The following is a 15,446-nucleotide window of genomic DNA, read 5'->3' on the forward strand; positions in this document are numbered from 1 at the left end:
CTTTTTACATAGAAAAATTAAAATAGTATGGTGATAGTGAAATTTTGCATTACTTTACACTTTTATGGTACTGCACCGTCACTATGCATTTTAGATTCAACACGTTCTTACCGGTATTCAAGTATCAGCAGGTATTGTGTTTTGCACAATGCTTGCAAATGATTGAATATTAAAGCTTTGAATCATCAACATACAGTTATGTTTTTTTGTTTTTTTTTAAGAAATACTATCAACCCACATGCAACTGTAGTCTGACTACTCAGCAGGAGAAATTAATACATCACTTCTGTCTGTCCTAAAGTCGTAGAAGCACTGCTTGGCGTTCACAGTTGGCATTTCTTATCTTTGGTCCACTCCGAGTGGTTGAAGTGTTCAGAGCTGGGGGAGAGTAGAAACAGAACAGCCAAAGTCAATGTATCAATGGACCTACCATCTGGTACACATCAATATTCCCTGTCATGATTTTGGTACGATTTAGGCAATTCTGTACTCCGGATGTGGCCCACGGGCTGTAGTTTCCCACCCCTGTTTTAGTATGTCTGTGTGTGTGTGTGTGTGTGTGTGGTGTGTGTGTGTGTGTGTGTGTATGCACACGATGGTCTAGACCTGATTCTTATTATGATTTATCCCTTTTTTACACTGCTCTGATGCATATGCCAATCATGTTATGAAAATCCATTCTACGTAAAATTATATGTTCTTATATTTCTTTATTATGGCGGCACAGTGGATCAGCTAGAAAGCGTTGGCCTGACAGTTCTGAGGTCCCTGGGTTTGATCCCGGACCCGCCCGTGTGGTGTTTGCATGTTCTCCCCATGCCTGCATGGGTTTTCTCTGGGTACTCCGGTTTCCTCCCACATCCCCAAAACATGCAACATTAATTTGGACACTCTAAATCCACCCTTGGTCTGATTGTGAGTGTGGTTGTTTTTCTCCATGTGCCATGCGATTGGCTGACAACCAGTCCAGGGTGTACCCTGCCTCCTGCCCGTTGACAGCTGGAATAGGCTCCAGCACTCCCGCGACCCTCGTGAGGATAAGCAGCTAAGAAAATGGATGGATGGATTTTTCTTTATGCAACACGCCTATCATGTAGCCACCATTTCCAGAAGTCAACTGAGAGATAAAATTAAATAATCCATGACTTGAGTATACTGTAGAAAATAGATGAATGGATGAATGACTTTATACGTACCTTCGTTTCTTCATATTGCCATGGCATGGTTTTCACTTATATGCTAAGAAAATACTTAGTATGATTGAAGTCTATGAAAAAGAGCATTAACAACTACTCAGCAGCTTTTTGGTTACCTTTTCCAATGTAAATCCCAAAAATGTCCTTTAAATATGTTGACTGTTTGATGTTCTGGATATTTGTTTTGCTCTGAAACATTTTTGTTGTAGACTAACAAGTTAGCATACTTATCTGTGTCACAACATGAGTCCAGTTGTCAAGTGTAGAGATGGTTGCTTGCATTTCATTTGCTCTTTAACAATATTTTAAAGTACAATTCCTCACATTTCTTTTTTTCATTTCAGCTTGTCCCGTTAAGGATCGCCACAGTGTGTCATTCTTTTCCATGTGAGCCTATTTCCTACATCCTCCTCTCTAACTTCCAACTGCCTTCATGTCTTGCCTCATAACATCCATCAATATATTCACTCTCTCCTCTGGAAGTGTTCAAACCGTCGAAGTTCTGCTCTCTCTAACTTTGTCTCCAAATCATCCAACTTTGGCTGTCCCTATAATGAGCTCATTTCTAATCCTATCCAACCTGCTCACTCCTAGAGAGAACCTCACCATCTTCATTTCTGCCACCTCCAGCTCTGCTTCCTGTTGTCTCTTCAGCGCCACCGTCTCTAATCACTACACCATGGCCGGCCCCACCAGTGTATTATAAACTTTGCCCTTCCTCCTAGCAGGGACTCGTCCATCACATAACACACCAGCAGACACTTTCCTCCACTCGTTCCGACTTGTTTGAACCAATTTTCTTCACATTCTGACCATATTCACCATTGCTTTGGATTGTTGGCCCAAGGATTTGAAGTCCCTCGCAGTTCTTGAGGTCCTATGGCACCAGCTATCTAATTATTCCCAAGGGTAGAACATAAAATTTATATATTGGGTTCTTCAGCCATTATGACCTGCAATTTTGGAATAGACTTGAAGAGGGCAACAGGATCGTAGAGACTAATATCTTTCAAATGAGTCTAGTTGGGCCAGTATGATGGAAGCGATTGTGGTCAAACTTGACTACAGTTGTGCAGAATCCAAGCAAAAATTCTCCTTTCATGAAACAAAGTCTTTGGTTACAGAAATGTATAATTTGGATTTAACTGAGAATACTATTTGTTGATGGGCATTACATAATTTAAAATGTAAATTGGATTGAAGCAGATCATCTTCACAACAGTAATTACAAACCTCAGCGTGATTCTTTTATTCTTGAAACCGTTTTACCTTTAAATCGACTCATCGAATTTTAGAAATGTACCAAAATCTGTTTTATGTATGTACATACTTCTTTTTTTTTTTTTTTTTTGCTGACAACACTCAGGTGAAGCCAGCACCGTGTATCAGCGCATGGTGGTTCACACCCATAAACGTGTTCATTTCCTCTTTTCACCCTCCAGTAAATGATGGTAGGGCACCACCTTTATCCAATATTGTGCCCTTTTGTAGACTCTGCATTCTTTATACCAAGTCATGTTGACACTCGGGGATATTATGTCCAAATGGTCCAGAGGCACTTTGCATGCCACAGCGGGGGAAAAACAGCCAGGCAAATACGAGGTTTGACTTATAAAGTATTCATTGTCACCTGGTAACGGCCGTCCTTTATCATTTCACCTGAAATTACAACGGAAACTGATAGCTTATCAGAGGGAGGCATGGAGAGAGAGTGGGTATTATATGACGTGGGAACTCTATTTGCGTGAGAGATGGAACTTATTTGCTCTAGGCTAAAAAGTCATGAACGTGTTTTTTTTCTCTTTTCTCCCTTTTCATTTACTCTTTGTGTTTTGAAGACACCCCTGACCTTTATGACAGGCACTTTGAAATATAGCGTGTAACAATTTTTATTTTGCCTTTGCCCTAATGATTCCCCTACAGCTGACAAGTGTACCTACCTGTACAAAATGCAAATCAAAAGAGGTCGTTCATAATGACTGCCAACAAATTAAAGAAGCCAAGTTGTTGAATGCCTCTGCTAAAAAAGAGAAAATAAATTCTTGGCATGGTAACATCCATCCATCCATTTTCCGTGGCGCTTATCCTCACTAGGATCACAGGTGTGCCAGCACCTCTCGCAGCTGACTTCGGGTGAAAGGCTGGGTACATGCTGAACTGTTTGCCAGCCAATCACAGGGCACATACAGACCGACAACCATTCACACTGATACATTCATACTGACTGTTCGGGACAGTTTTGAGTTTACCTACCATGCGTGTTTTTGGAATGTGAGAGGAGGCTGAAATCCTCGGAGAAAACCCACGCAGGCATGGGTAGAACATGCAAATTTGAACCCCAGGCTTCAAAACTGTGAGGCAGATGCGCTATCCAGTTGTTCCACACGTCGCTAGATACAATTAAATAATAGACAATAATCTTGTTGTTTTTTCCCCCATTAAATATCAAAGGTGACCACAGTATTGTTGTTGTGTGCGAATTCAACATTTTATGACTTCCATTTATGTTCTTAGCAAACTAGCATTTGGTTTTGGACTTCTTGTGTATATTATGGCATATAATAAAGAATGCAAATATACATAAATTACTTGTTTCTCCCTAAAAGAAGAAGAAAAAGGACTCCTAATTTGAATGGATACAGCACTGGCTCCTCCCCAAGAGAGTTGAAAGGCTACAAGAGCACAAAGATGGAAAAGGCCAACCCACCGAGGGAGGGAGTTACAAAAAAAAAAAAAAAAAGAGCACAGGGGCTCCTCTGCCATAATTTCCTATCTGCTTGTTGAGACGACATCACCAGCAGCTTGGTCTGTGCTTGTGTGCATGGAAGCAAAGCAGAGGGCGAGAGAGAGGCAGACACACTACAGAGGGAAACAGAGAGAGAGAGAGAGAGAGAGAGGGAGGGAGGGAGGGAGGAGGCAAGTGGGAGGCTCCATGTTCTCTCACCTACCTCCCCCCAAGCCAAGGGAAGGAGGGGCCAGAGCCAAAGCTGCCAATCAAATCTGCTTGTGGCAGCCGGCATTATCTCAGCAACAAACTATTGACAGATTACATGTCAAGGAGTTTAGTGCATGATTGAAGAAAGCCCCTTTTTTTTTGTTGTAGTCACTTTTCCGCTTTATCTGCCCCTCCACCGAGCAACATTTGAATGACTTTCCACCAGAGTTGAGTAGTATTATGAAAGTTACATGTCTGAGAGGATTTAACTTCGACTTCCCTGAATATGGTGAGTGCTCCTCTTCTTTTATCACTTTCCCAGGTATGTTTTTTTAATGCAGACAGTTAAAGGTGTGACTTTATCTCTCTCCCTCACACACATGCGCGCACACACACACACACCACACACACACACACACACACACACACACACAGGGGAAGTTGTTCATGATTAAACAGTGTGCCAGTGAGGACGGCATACTGTATACAGTATACCCAAGTGTTGCAACACCCTTATTCATCGTACTTTTCAGAGTGTCCAAAGGTGACTGCAATATCAAATATGATTTGCACCTGTTCACTCAGTGTTGACACCATAAAACACACATGTAAAGAAAGTTCACAGGACCAGTTTCATTTTCTCTTGCCCTGTCACTTTCTTCCTTGTTTTCAAATAAATTCTCATCTTTTTGTGAGCAGGTCAGCACAGTTTTACTGTACAAATACTGGTGTCGGTTTTCTCCACATAGACACTGACAATGCCATTAGGATAGAATGAATGGCCTCAGGATTTGTTGCCAAGGGGACAAAGCAAACAAACTGTTTTGTTGTCAGACATGTAAATGCTGCAGGTCAGTCACTTTTCCACCTTTTCAGGTAATTCTGAGTGGTGTATGTGTTGTGTAATGATGTACATTTAAAAGCGACGATCAGATTAAAAAGTACTCTATGTGCTTGGTTTCCAGTGAATGGCATTGTGGAAAAAAAAAAATCCCAATTATTTCTTCCATTTGATAATTCTGGGAATCAACTTTTCCTGTTGTATCTGAATTAATGCGGCTGGGTGTCACTGGATTTTCCTCTTCAGGGAAGGGCTTGCTTTTATTACAATAATTAGTATAACAGTCAGATTTAGTTCTTTCTGTATTGTGTGTGCGTGTTTTTGTTTGTGCGTTTGTATGCCTGTAATGTTTATACGGGTGTGTTTTCTGTTGGCATCCACTGACGTGTGTGTTTGTGTGTGTGCATGCGCGCATGCATGCATTTGTGTGTATGAATAATTGCTGTACAATTGATATAGTATAACTAAACAATGTATCACCCCTTAAAGAACTTTTCACGTAATTTGTAGTGTTTTATATATATATATATATATATATATATATATATATATATATATATAGTTAGTTAGTTATAGAGTTACTCTGTATAGCTCTAAGTGGAATTTATTGTAATATGTGTTTTACTGCTGTTCAGTCGTAAATAATGTTTTGCAAATATATTAAGAAGCAAAATTATTTATCTTACATTTTTTTCCTAAACTGAAATTGACTCTAGCCTTGTTTTAGACGGTTATTTTTAATGTTTGTATGACACTTGTGAAAACCCTTTGTGAGTAATTTTTTTGTTTTGCTGTTGTTAACACTTGGGCTCATCATGACGGAGAAATTCAAGGGTCGTCCGCTTTACATGAGCGTAGATGTTGTCCACGAGGGCAACAGAAGCACAAAGTCATGCGAGTCAGGCTTGCGAGCTCGCGTGTCATGTGTGGTCACCGTCTGTGATCGCTGTGCACTTTTAGTTGCGAACAGCAAGAGTTGACTGAAACTCTTGTCACGACACACCCTAATTTCCAACTTTTTTCACCTGTGTGGAAGATGTTTTTGTCCCCCCTTATGCGTCATAATGTTGATTGCTTTCACCCTCACGGAGTTGTCTCATTAACCCTTTGTGGCACCCTCCATCTTTTATAGCCTTCCACAAAACCACGATGAAATGAGGGAGGAAAACAAGTCGTGGTGTGAAGGGCCTCAATAACCTTATATCACTATTTAGCCATAACCTGAATCATTTTGATGTCCAAGCAATAAAATATGATGTTGCGCTCCTATTTCTCCTGCTCCTCAGATGACAGTAAATTTACATTTTTTAATTAAACTAGCCAGAATTTTTTATTGGGGGGCTGGGTTATGCTAATAGGAATGTTGTGTACAGCAGATTAACAGAGTTTTGAAATAAATTTCACAGGCAGACATTTAAATGGGGGTGGGGGGTGAGTCATTGTCTTAAAGCTCTTTCATCACAATTTCTCTTGGGGATTCCTTGAGTTTCGTGAGCCTCGTGGAGTTCTCTTCAGCAATGAGCCTCTGTCAATGGATAAAATATAACAAATATATATATATTTTTTAAATGCCTTGATTTTTTTTTCCTCTATCAAAACAGAAACTTACAGATGAATATGATAATATCAGGCAATAACATATTAAACTCACCCTCCCCACCCCAAAATACCTTAATAATTTAAATTTTTGCTTTACATAACTAACAAATATTTTACATTACAGGATTTTATTTTTCATTTAAAAAAGATATTTTATCTTTTGTATTAATTTTACCTCATTGTTTAAATATCATTTTCATAATGTCAGACTAAATAAGAGCAACACTGGTTGAAGATTATTGTAAAATACAATAGTTAAATGTAGCATTGGTGATTTTAGCCGTTTGAGGGTCTGCTCGCAGTGCTCGATTGATGTTTTGCATGCGCGTGTGTGTCTCAGTTTGTGTAGCAGGAGAAGGAGGAAGAGGCAGGATACAAGGGGAGGGAACTATGTGTGGTGTGTGCGTGTGTGTGTGTGTGTGTGTGTGTGTGTGCGCCCGTGTGTGCATATGCATGTGTGTGTGTGTGTGTGTGTGTTAGAGGTAGATGGAGAGAGAGAGTGGGACAGCGGAGTCCTGATTGAGCATGTGCCCAGTCATCAGACACTGTGCACCATAATTACCTTACCCCCATCTTTTAATATCTAAATCACACCAACTGGCCTTTTACATTTTTTTAAGGAAACAATTGAGATCAAACGGTGGGATAAAGTCCAGATGCACTTGGGCTGTCTCGCATCTTACTGCACTCGTCCAAGTGTTGGCGGCTACTTGATATGGGCCACGGGTAAGGCAAGTGGCATCAACACCCCCTTTCTTCACGGCTGTGTGCTCATGCAATGGCCGGCACCTAATTAAAACCTCAAAGCTCCCCATCACCAATATGGAGTAATGGCCTAATTAATACTCTGTACAAAAATATTACAGAATGATAAGTAGGTTGCACCTTGCGTCTTCATTGTTTTTTAGTGTTTAATGTACAAACCAAAATTAAACTTCTATTTTTCACATTTTTGTTGAAATAGAATTGTTTTTAATAAACTGAAAAGGCTTCATTGTTTTTTATTATTCTGGCATAACAAATGAAAATCTACAATTTTACAAAAAGAAAAAAAACAAAGATGCTTCTAGTAAATTGTATCCTCCCAATCTTACTTGCAAAATTAAGATTTCACAGGGGGGGAAAAAAACGAAAGAAATAATCTCAAATCATTGATATGCTATATAAGAGGGCAAAATGGAAAATGAAGAGGTAATTAGCAGAGTGGAAGACTTTGGCGTGTTTGTCTGAAAGCGCAGTCTCCATCGGCCATGAATGAATTTTCATGCTTCGCTTATCGAGGCGCACTTATTAGGCGGGCTGAAAAAGAGATTAAGCCAGCGCAAAATGTGGTGACTAATCCTTTTAAATGTGGCAGCGGGTCTTTAGGTGCAAACCGGGCGGCACGCGTGTACCTTCGCTGCAGTGGAATGTGACGGCTCGCAACTTTGATGCGAGGAGACAGCGGATGTGGCGTTCAGTCAGGATGCTGATTGGTGATCATGTCCGGACACTCTTATCGCCACAACCAAAATGCTACACAGGGTCCCCAATTAGATTTTTTGTTTTAATTCTTTGTCGCATATTTGAATGAGAAAATAAAAAAGTGGCGGTGTTTCAATTTGGCACGACAGTGTGGCTTTCTTCTTGATGAAAATGTCAGGAACATCTAAGTTGTTCCTCCATCCCTCCCTTGCGCCGGGAGTGCGGAAATATTTGTTCTGCCGAGTTACCGAGCCAGTAGCCCTGTCCTCATTCATAATTGGCTGCAAACATGAATTTCTAAGCGCTGCCCGCACTCACTCTGCACTTCAGCTTCTATCTCCTGCTTGTGCTTCACGGTGACATTAAGGTCAGCAATGAGTCCTCCTCTCTGAAGGCCAGCTGCTCATTCTTGTCTGTGCCAACGGAAAGAGAGAAGGATTGAGAAGAGATAGAGGGGAGCAAGAGTTTGCTGTATTTCTTTCCTTTTTTTAGTTGGTAACTTGATAGGATTACATGGTTTTGGAGCCGACACCTGTTAAGAGGCTGTTAGAAGAACAGTTGGCGGTCCCGTGGCCATGCAGCTAAGCTTTTTTTTTTCCCCCCTTCCCTATCTGCTGTCCGTTCTGTCGCCTTGTGGGGATTTTACCCGGCATGTACTCAGGGAGTTTATTTCACAGGACTCCTGCCACAGTGGAGGTGGGGTTGGGTCGGGGGGAGGGGGGCAAGAGCTCCTTGTGACATGCGAGTATGTGTTGGAGTGTGTATCCTGCATTAGTGTGTGGGCATGATCGTGTCACCCTCCCCACTCCTGAGACTCATTGTCTCCGCGCTTCCCTCCCTGACCTCAGTCACAAGGGCCGAGCCACCCACGCAACAACGCATCAGCGACGCAATTCAATTTTGGTTTGTTTTTAAGCGAGGGTTGGGGACAGGTGTTGGCAGAGCTGTAAAATGCCCAAATACTGGTTAAACCAGACTATTTAAATGATTAAGGGTTCGGTTGAGAACATTTGTACATATTTTAGGAGTGCCAAAGACCTGTGTCAATCAAAAATACTTTTGGAAGGAGTGGAGAAATGAGTAATGCATAAAATGTCCTGCTTGTTTTCTCTTGTTCGTCTATTATTTAAGCAGAAAACAGTCATGAATTGTTGTCTCGGGCCGGGAGAGCGATTGCGCAGGAGGCTTTTTGGTAGCGGTGACGGTTATCAGAAAAATCACATAACTGTTGGCTGTTTTGCATCTGGGTGCAATGTTTCCCACTGCCTTATTTGGCATTCAGTAGCTTCGTCACTTTCTGTGGGCCTTCAGCACCTGTTCCCCCTATTGTGGCGGAATTTTCTATATTTGGCAGGAAGTGGGGACTCTTTGGATTTGAGCGTAGGTCACAGTTTGTACTAGTTCGAGGGGTATACACTTGATATTCTCATGTCTATTTTTGTTTTTCTCCCGCAGTTGTTCAGCAGACAATATTAGACAACATGATTCACCCCGCGACGATGAAACATTTCTCAGCGGGGCTTCTAAATGTCATGTATGATATTGGCACGTCGTCTTTTCAGGGCCGCAAATGATCTCTCTTCTGAAGCGCAAGAGAAATAAAAAAAAATGAGCAGAGTTAATAGATGTCTCGGGCTAACTTTTAATTGTTCTGATATGTAATCGCGAAATGACAATAAAAAAAAAGGAGGACGGCCACTTGAAGCTTTATCTCTGGTGCTCTGCGCTCAAAGTGTCATGTCCATAACAGCACCACCTGATCTACAGAGTAAAATAACCGCTTAGGCTTATTGTTTGGACAATATTGGAACCCTCCACCACCACCACCTCCGACGGCCCAGCTCCCCCCTCTGCTTCGCTCCCCTCTCCCTTGATTCATTTCACCCACTGTCCTCGGCTGCTGGAAAATGGCGTTAATTTTTTTATTACCTGTTTGACTCTCCAGCCTTATTACTGTAGCCCCTTAATGTTCCCTGTAACCGTGGAAACCAGATGAATAAATGTCCGCCAAAGAAAATGAGATGATTAAACAGGTCACCCTTGCAAAACAAATTCGCTTGGTCGAGCGCAATTTGTGTACCAAGCGGCTGTCTTAACAGTTTGCTAACAAGGGGATTGTTTGCCAGACTCATTCAAAAGAGGACATGAGGGGTGGGGGGTGAGGATATCTTGGAGGGAAGAGGATTGATTGAAGAGATAACATTTTAGATGTCTATGCAATTTGTCTCATGACTTAATTCTTCCTGATAGCATGGTGTATGTTTATGATTTAAAGTTCCACCTTCATCCTTTGCGAGCGACACTTTTTGCTGGCTGCAGCGAGCACGTGCACATTTAAATCATGTTGTTGTCAGCGGCATTTGGTGTCTGATCATCAGCAAGTGCAGTGGCAACTAGAAATCTACTCATTTATGTGACAACCAATCATTACTGCTAATTGTCCTTGAGGCCATCTGTATAGGGTGGCTCGTCCTCTGTGTGTGTGTTGTTCATGGAAGTACTCAACCCAACTCGCAGTCAGCACAAAAATAGGCTCCACTCCAGTGACAAACGTCTTGATCCCACCCACAAAAATGATAGGACAAATCCGATCAAGTAGACAAATGATCACAATGTTGGTTTCTCGCATTTCCCTTCCACAATACCATCATGCTCCGGGTCTAACCTGCCCTGAAAATCCACCGTCCCACCAGTCGGTACAGTTTAGTTTGGTTTTGCTGAAAAATAGTTGTTTTTTTCTGGTGTGTGTGGGGGAGAGACTTGTGTTTCCGCCACTTACTGTATGTTGTGGGCGAGAGGTTGTTGTTATGTTGTTGTTGTTGATGTGTTGTCTCACACAGGGTGACCAATCAATTCATTCAACAAGAAGAATGTGGCCCGATGTTTATAATAATAGTGTAGCATTCTGATATTTTTTACAATCAAGAAAAACAAACAAATGTTAATCCTATACATTGTATTTGTTAATTTAAAACCATTCCACTGCATATACCATTAGCCTATCGTGCCTTTGCAATTGCACAAGATTGTTCAAACCCAAACACTCCTGGGGTGTTGTTTCCTGTCAATCACGTGTACAGACTGGCATTTACATTTTTATACAGTTCATTAGACCAACACCCAATTGAAGGATGACAGCACAAATTCTCAGTATTGTCAATCACCCAATAATAATTTTTGTAATGGTAAACCAACCGCCAAGGAAAAGCTATTTAACCAAAATATTGTAAAATGTATCTAGAATTTTCTGTGATTTGTGAAAATTACTGTTTAAAAACAAACACATTACATTACATGTTCATTTATTGGTTAAAATGTGAAATGAAAGTTACTTGCAATCCTGAAAGGAATATTTTTCAGATTCATAACTTCAGAGAAGCTCAGTGAGCAAGCTCAAACTTGACTATAAAATGTGAATTAATTTGGTTTCTCATTCTTGTACAAAATGCTGAGGTCTCTCTAAAAAGCCTAAGCATTAAGGCACTTCCCGGTTCTTCAGGATGATCTGTTTATGACTTATTTAAACACTACATGTTTGGATTGGACTATGGTAGGAAAAAAAAACGAGAGAGAAGTCAGATTCAAACCCTCCGAGAAGTGCTGTAACCACTCGTGCTCTCCGCTGATCAATTTTCTGGGTGAATTAGAGGGATGAGGCCACGTAACCGATCAAACTTGTTAAAGTCTGGGATGTGGCAGCTCTGTTGTTCATGGAGGGATGCCAACACTTGTGGCACTTACGGGTGTTGCCTGTCCGCACTGATGCACCACCACCACTTGCTGCATTTTTGCTGTTTAAAAAAGAAAACAAATATGGCTCTCATCCCATTCTCATTTTTACATGATTTGTCCCACATTTGGCCTTAAAAATAAGAGTGGTTATTGCTTAGTGGCGAGCCACGGCCCTTGTTAAGTGCGGGATAGGTGATCCTGAGCCATCTTTTTTTTTTTCCCCCATCCACTGTCAGAGGGGGTATTTCATCCCAATACCGGGACACTATAGCTCAAAACTGAAAAGCACTTATGCATTATTGATGTTTTAATTTGTGCAAATGCCCAAGTCTTTGTTAAGTGATTATAGTGCTAGGGAGATAACAGGGGAGGTACTTTTCTATGAAACAAGAGCTTGCTTGCCGGCCGCACTGGGAGGCCATTGAACTAAATCTAACAAGCTTCTACTCTCCTTAGTGAGACGGAGCTCGCGTCGAGAGGGCTGCTGCTTGAGTGGGAGCGAGTGAAGAGAGTTGACTCTAAATAGCCACAGATAAGAAAAGAATCAACCATTGATCTTTCATCCATATTTCAGCTACACCCCTCCCGTTTATGATGCATGGTTTATAGGTGTTTTACATCCCTTATCAAAAATTATTTGATGTAAATACAATAGAACTGACCTGAAAAGCCCCATGTGCAAATACTCCTCGTGGCACACTAGGAACCGACCTTGGAGGGAGGGAAAGGGGGAATGCAAAGTTGTCATGCTGGCAAAACAAGCCAATAAAATAATGCCCTATTGAAAGGAGGGAGTTTGGATAAATATAAAAGAGATGAGGAGCAATGATTAACTCGGGACAAAGGTTATCAAGGATAAAAAAGAAAACAATTTTGCTAACCACAGTAATTCCTGTAATATGAGTGGCAACTGCAGTCACCCCTTGAAACTCAGGTTGGATATTTACTGCCACACTTGATCCAATCTTCAGCTTCACTCTCAATCACTAGTCACTCTGTTGCAGGTATTTGGTTTTTGCTGTTTTCTTTTTTTTTTTTTTTTTTGCGGAGGGGGTCCTTCAATCCGCCTGCCAGGCATGAAGCTGTTTGACCATACTCTCTTGGGCTTTATCAGTGTCAATTCCAGAAATGTCAATTTGCCAATGTTTTGGCTAAGCTTTTGACATTTTTCACTTCACTTTTAACTCTGCGGCTTTATATGTGAAGAAAGGCAGCTCGAGTATAACCAGCCTTCTGCTTTGAGGTCCCCAGTGGAGGTAAAACACAAGAGCAGGCATGTATACACACACACACACACCAATGCGCGCACGCACACATACACGTACAGGCGTATGCACAAACTCCCTTAGAAAAGCATTTACTGCTTTATTAAGCTGTCTCATGAACCTACCAGCAGAACATGAAAATAAAGAGGTGAGGGGAAAAAATGAAAAGCCCATATTACATAAATGATTTTATGTAATTTGTGAACTACAAAATGATCACTTTTATTGTGTGCACAGGGAGAAGAGAGCAAGAAAAAAAAAAGAGGTTCACTTAAAAATTCTGAATTTCAATTAGCGTATGTAATCTGAACCTGCTGGCTTTGATAGGCACCTTTTTTCCTTCAGTAAGAATACAGCAGCACTTGTCAAACATTAATTAAGATGATTTTTTTTTTTTTTTTAAGGAGTAAAGTGTGTTTTATGCATCCCTTGTTCCCCAGTTACTTCTCAAGAGCTTCAACCCAAATCATCGGGAAGAAAAAAATCAAATGGGGTTGTTTAAAGGATGAAAGAGACACCAGTGAAAGGATGATATCATGTGAGCGCTTGCTGAGCCTTTTGCTGGAGAATTGAAATGCATCCCGGGCTGAGTGAAACCTAAGCCGGTGTGGGAGAATGAGCCTCTATTTTAATGTCTTTTGACCTGACAGATGACTTTATGCTGCATTTTGTATCACATTGCTCCGACATATCAAATCATTGATTATTAATTATTAAATCGACAGCTAATACTGCTGATAGTCTCCCTGACTTTTCTTAAAAGATTATATGCATTACAATTCTAAGATTTGCTCTTAATAAGAGTCAAAGGGATACAACACGTTGAATAATGAACGCTGCTTAACGTGAAAAGTTATTCCATTGACACCTGTTTTCGATGAATGAATGCAGACATAAAATGGTGTCGTTTAGTACCAACGGAGCATTTACTGAGTTCACACGTACATTATGTCTCAGGTATAAAAAGGAATGTTAAAGATGATTCTTCTATTCTTCTATTATGAAACAATTAAAATTTTATGTCATCTACCCCTTGGAATATATAGTGAAACATGTCCCTCAAGTCCACATATCCTCTTGCGCAGACTATTGTAAATCCTCCGGCAGTGGGAGATGTGTACACATCGAGATGATACATTAAAAGTGCCATAACTCGCACACCCAGCAAAGCTCAAAATCAATTGGAATGGATAGTTAAGCTGGCCCCTAAAAATCAATGAGCAATTCATGTCCTTGATCACAGTGAGTGTCATTCCTCTCAATGTTAGAGCCAGCCAAGGGACGACTACACCGCTTGCTATTTATTCACATTCAGCACAAATTCATGGGAAATCCGAACACAGAACATAGCACTCTCATATATTTGAAGAGTGTTAAATGATGTCTGGATATTTTGTAAAGGCCAAATGGTAAATAAAGTGCTGTAGTCAAAATAGCAGTGTCAAATTTCCAGGCCAGTGTTGTTTTTAAACTCTGGAAAATGATGCAATTCAAGGACATTGTACACCAGGCTTGGAAAGTAGACCACACACGCACACATACATGAAATAAATACATGCACAAGTAGGGGGGGTGTTCCAAAATAAGGTTGAAAACGCTGTTTCAAAATAGTAATTTTGCCCTTATTAATGCCATTAGTGTAACAGTCATAGTCAATCAAATCAAGGGATGACCGAATCGCCTCCTCTGTCTCTGCGCTGTGACGAGATCATGTCACCAACAATTTGGCCATTTTGATTTGATGAGGGAAGTTTACTGTGCGGTCGAATCCTCCATGCTGAATGATTCCTGCAACGTTTTTTGTTTTTTTCTCTCTTCTCTGTTCTTTCCATGGACCTAATTAACTCAGCCAAGGAAGTTCCATGTCAGTAATATCAGTGTTTGTTTGTCTGTGTGCAGAATTATGACTCTAAGGAGTTGTGTTAGAGATATTCGTGAACATTTTATGCAACGTTTTCAAAATGTCGACAATTTCCAAGTGTCCTGGTAACCTGAGAATAATCTCAACCACTCTGTGTAACTTCCAGATGAAAGATACCCATTGAACAAGTAAACATCCACGTGAACTCCAGTTTTTATTCAGGGTATGATTAATATGGATGAAATATTTTTATGAAAGTATACAGTTTGATGCTGTCGAAAAAGGTTTTCGTGGCCTTTGATTGGTCATGCTCTGCTACGTGCGTTTCTAGTTTAAATTTTAACAACACTTCAGACATCAATTTTCTGTCGCCATCCTAATTTTCTGCCTGGTTTTCTTAGAAGTGATCCATTCTTAGAGAACTGCTATATTTTTAACCCAGATTTAGATAACAGCACTGTGACAAGCCCCAATCAATTCCCAGGTTATTTCGGGCCCTTCCTGTCACTCACGTGTCCTGCCCAGCTTTGAGAGTAAAGAACAGTGCAGGGCA

At 40.8% G+C, this 15,446-nt stretch overlaps 1 protein-coding gene across 13 annotated transcripts in view; it reads left to right on the top strand.

The window, feature by feature from the left end:
• casz1 (castor zinc finger 1) overlaps positions 1-15,446 on the top strand; it is a 232,224-nt gene that overhangs the window by 148,233 nt on the left and 68,545 nt on the right. The window contains exon 1 of one of the 13 annotated variants that reach the window (XM_061834124.1): positions 3,984-4,420. The exons of the other annotated variants lie outside the window; for them this stretch is intronic. Coding sequence (XP_061690108.1) covers positions 4,372-4,420 — 49 coding nt within the window. The 5' untranslated portion in view covers positions 3,984-4,371. Of the gene's footprint in view, positions 1-3,983; positions 4,421-15,446 lie in introns of those variants that run through there. 13 annotated transcript variants of the gene reach the window in all.

Source organism: Syngnathoides biaculeatus, chromosome 2, assembly GCF_019802595.1.
Source record: "Syngnathoides biaculeatus isolate LvHL_M chromosome 2, ASM1980259v1, whole genome shotgun sequence".
Lineage (NCBI taxonomy): Eukaryota > Metazoa > Chordata > Actinopteri > Syngnathiformes > Syngnathidae > Syngnathoides > Syngnathoides biaculeatus.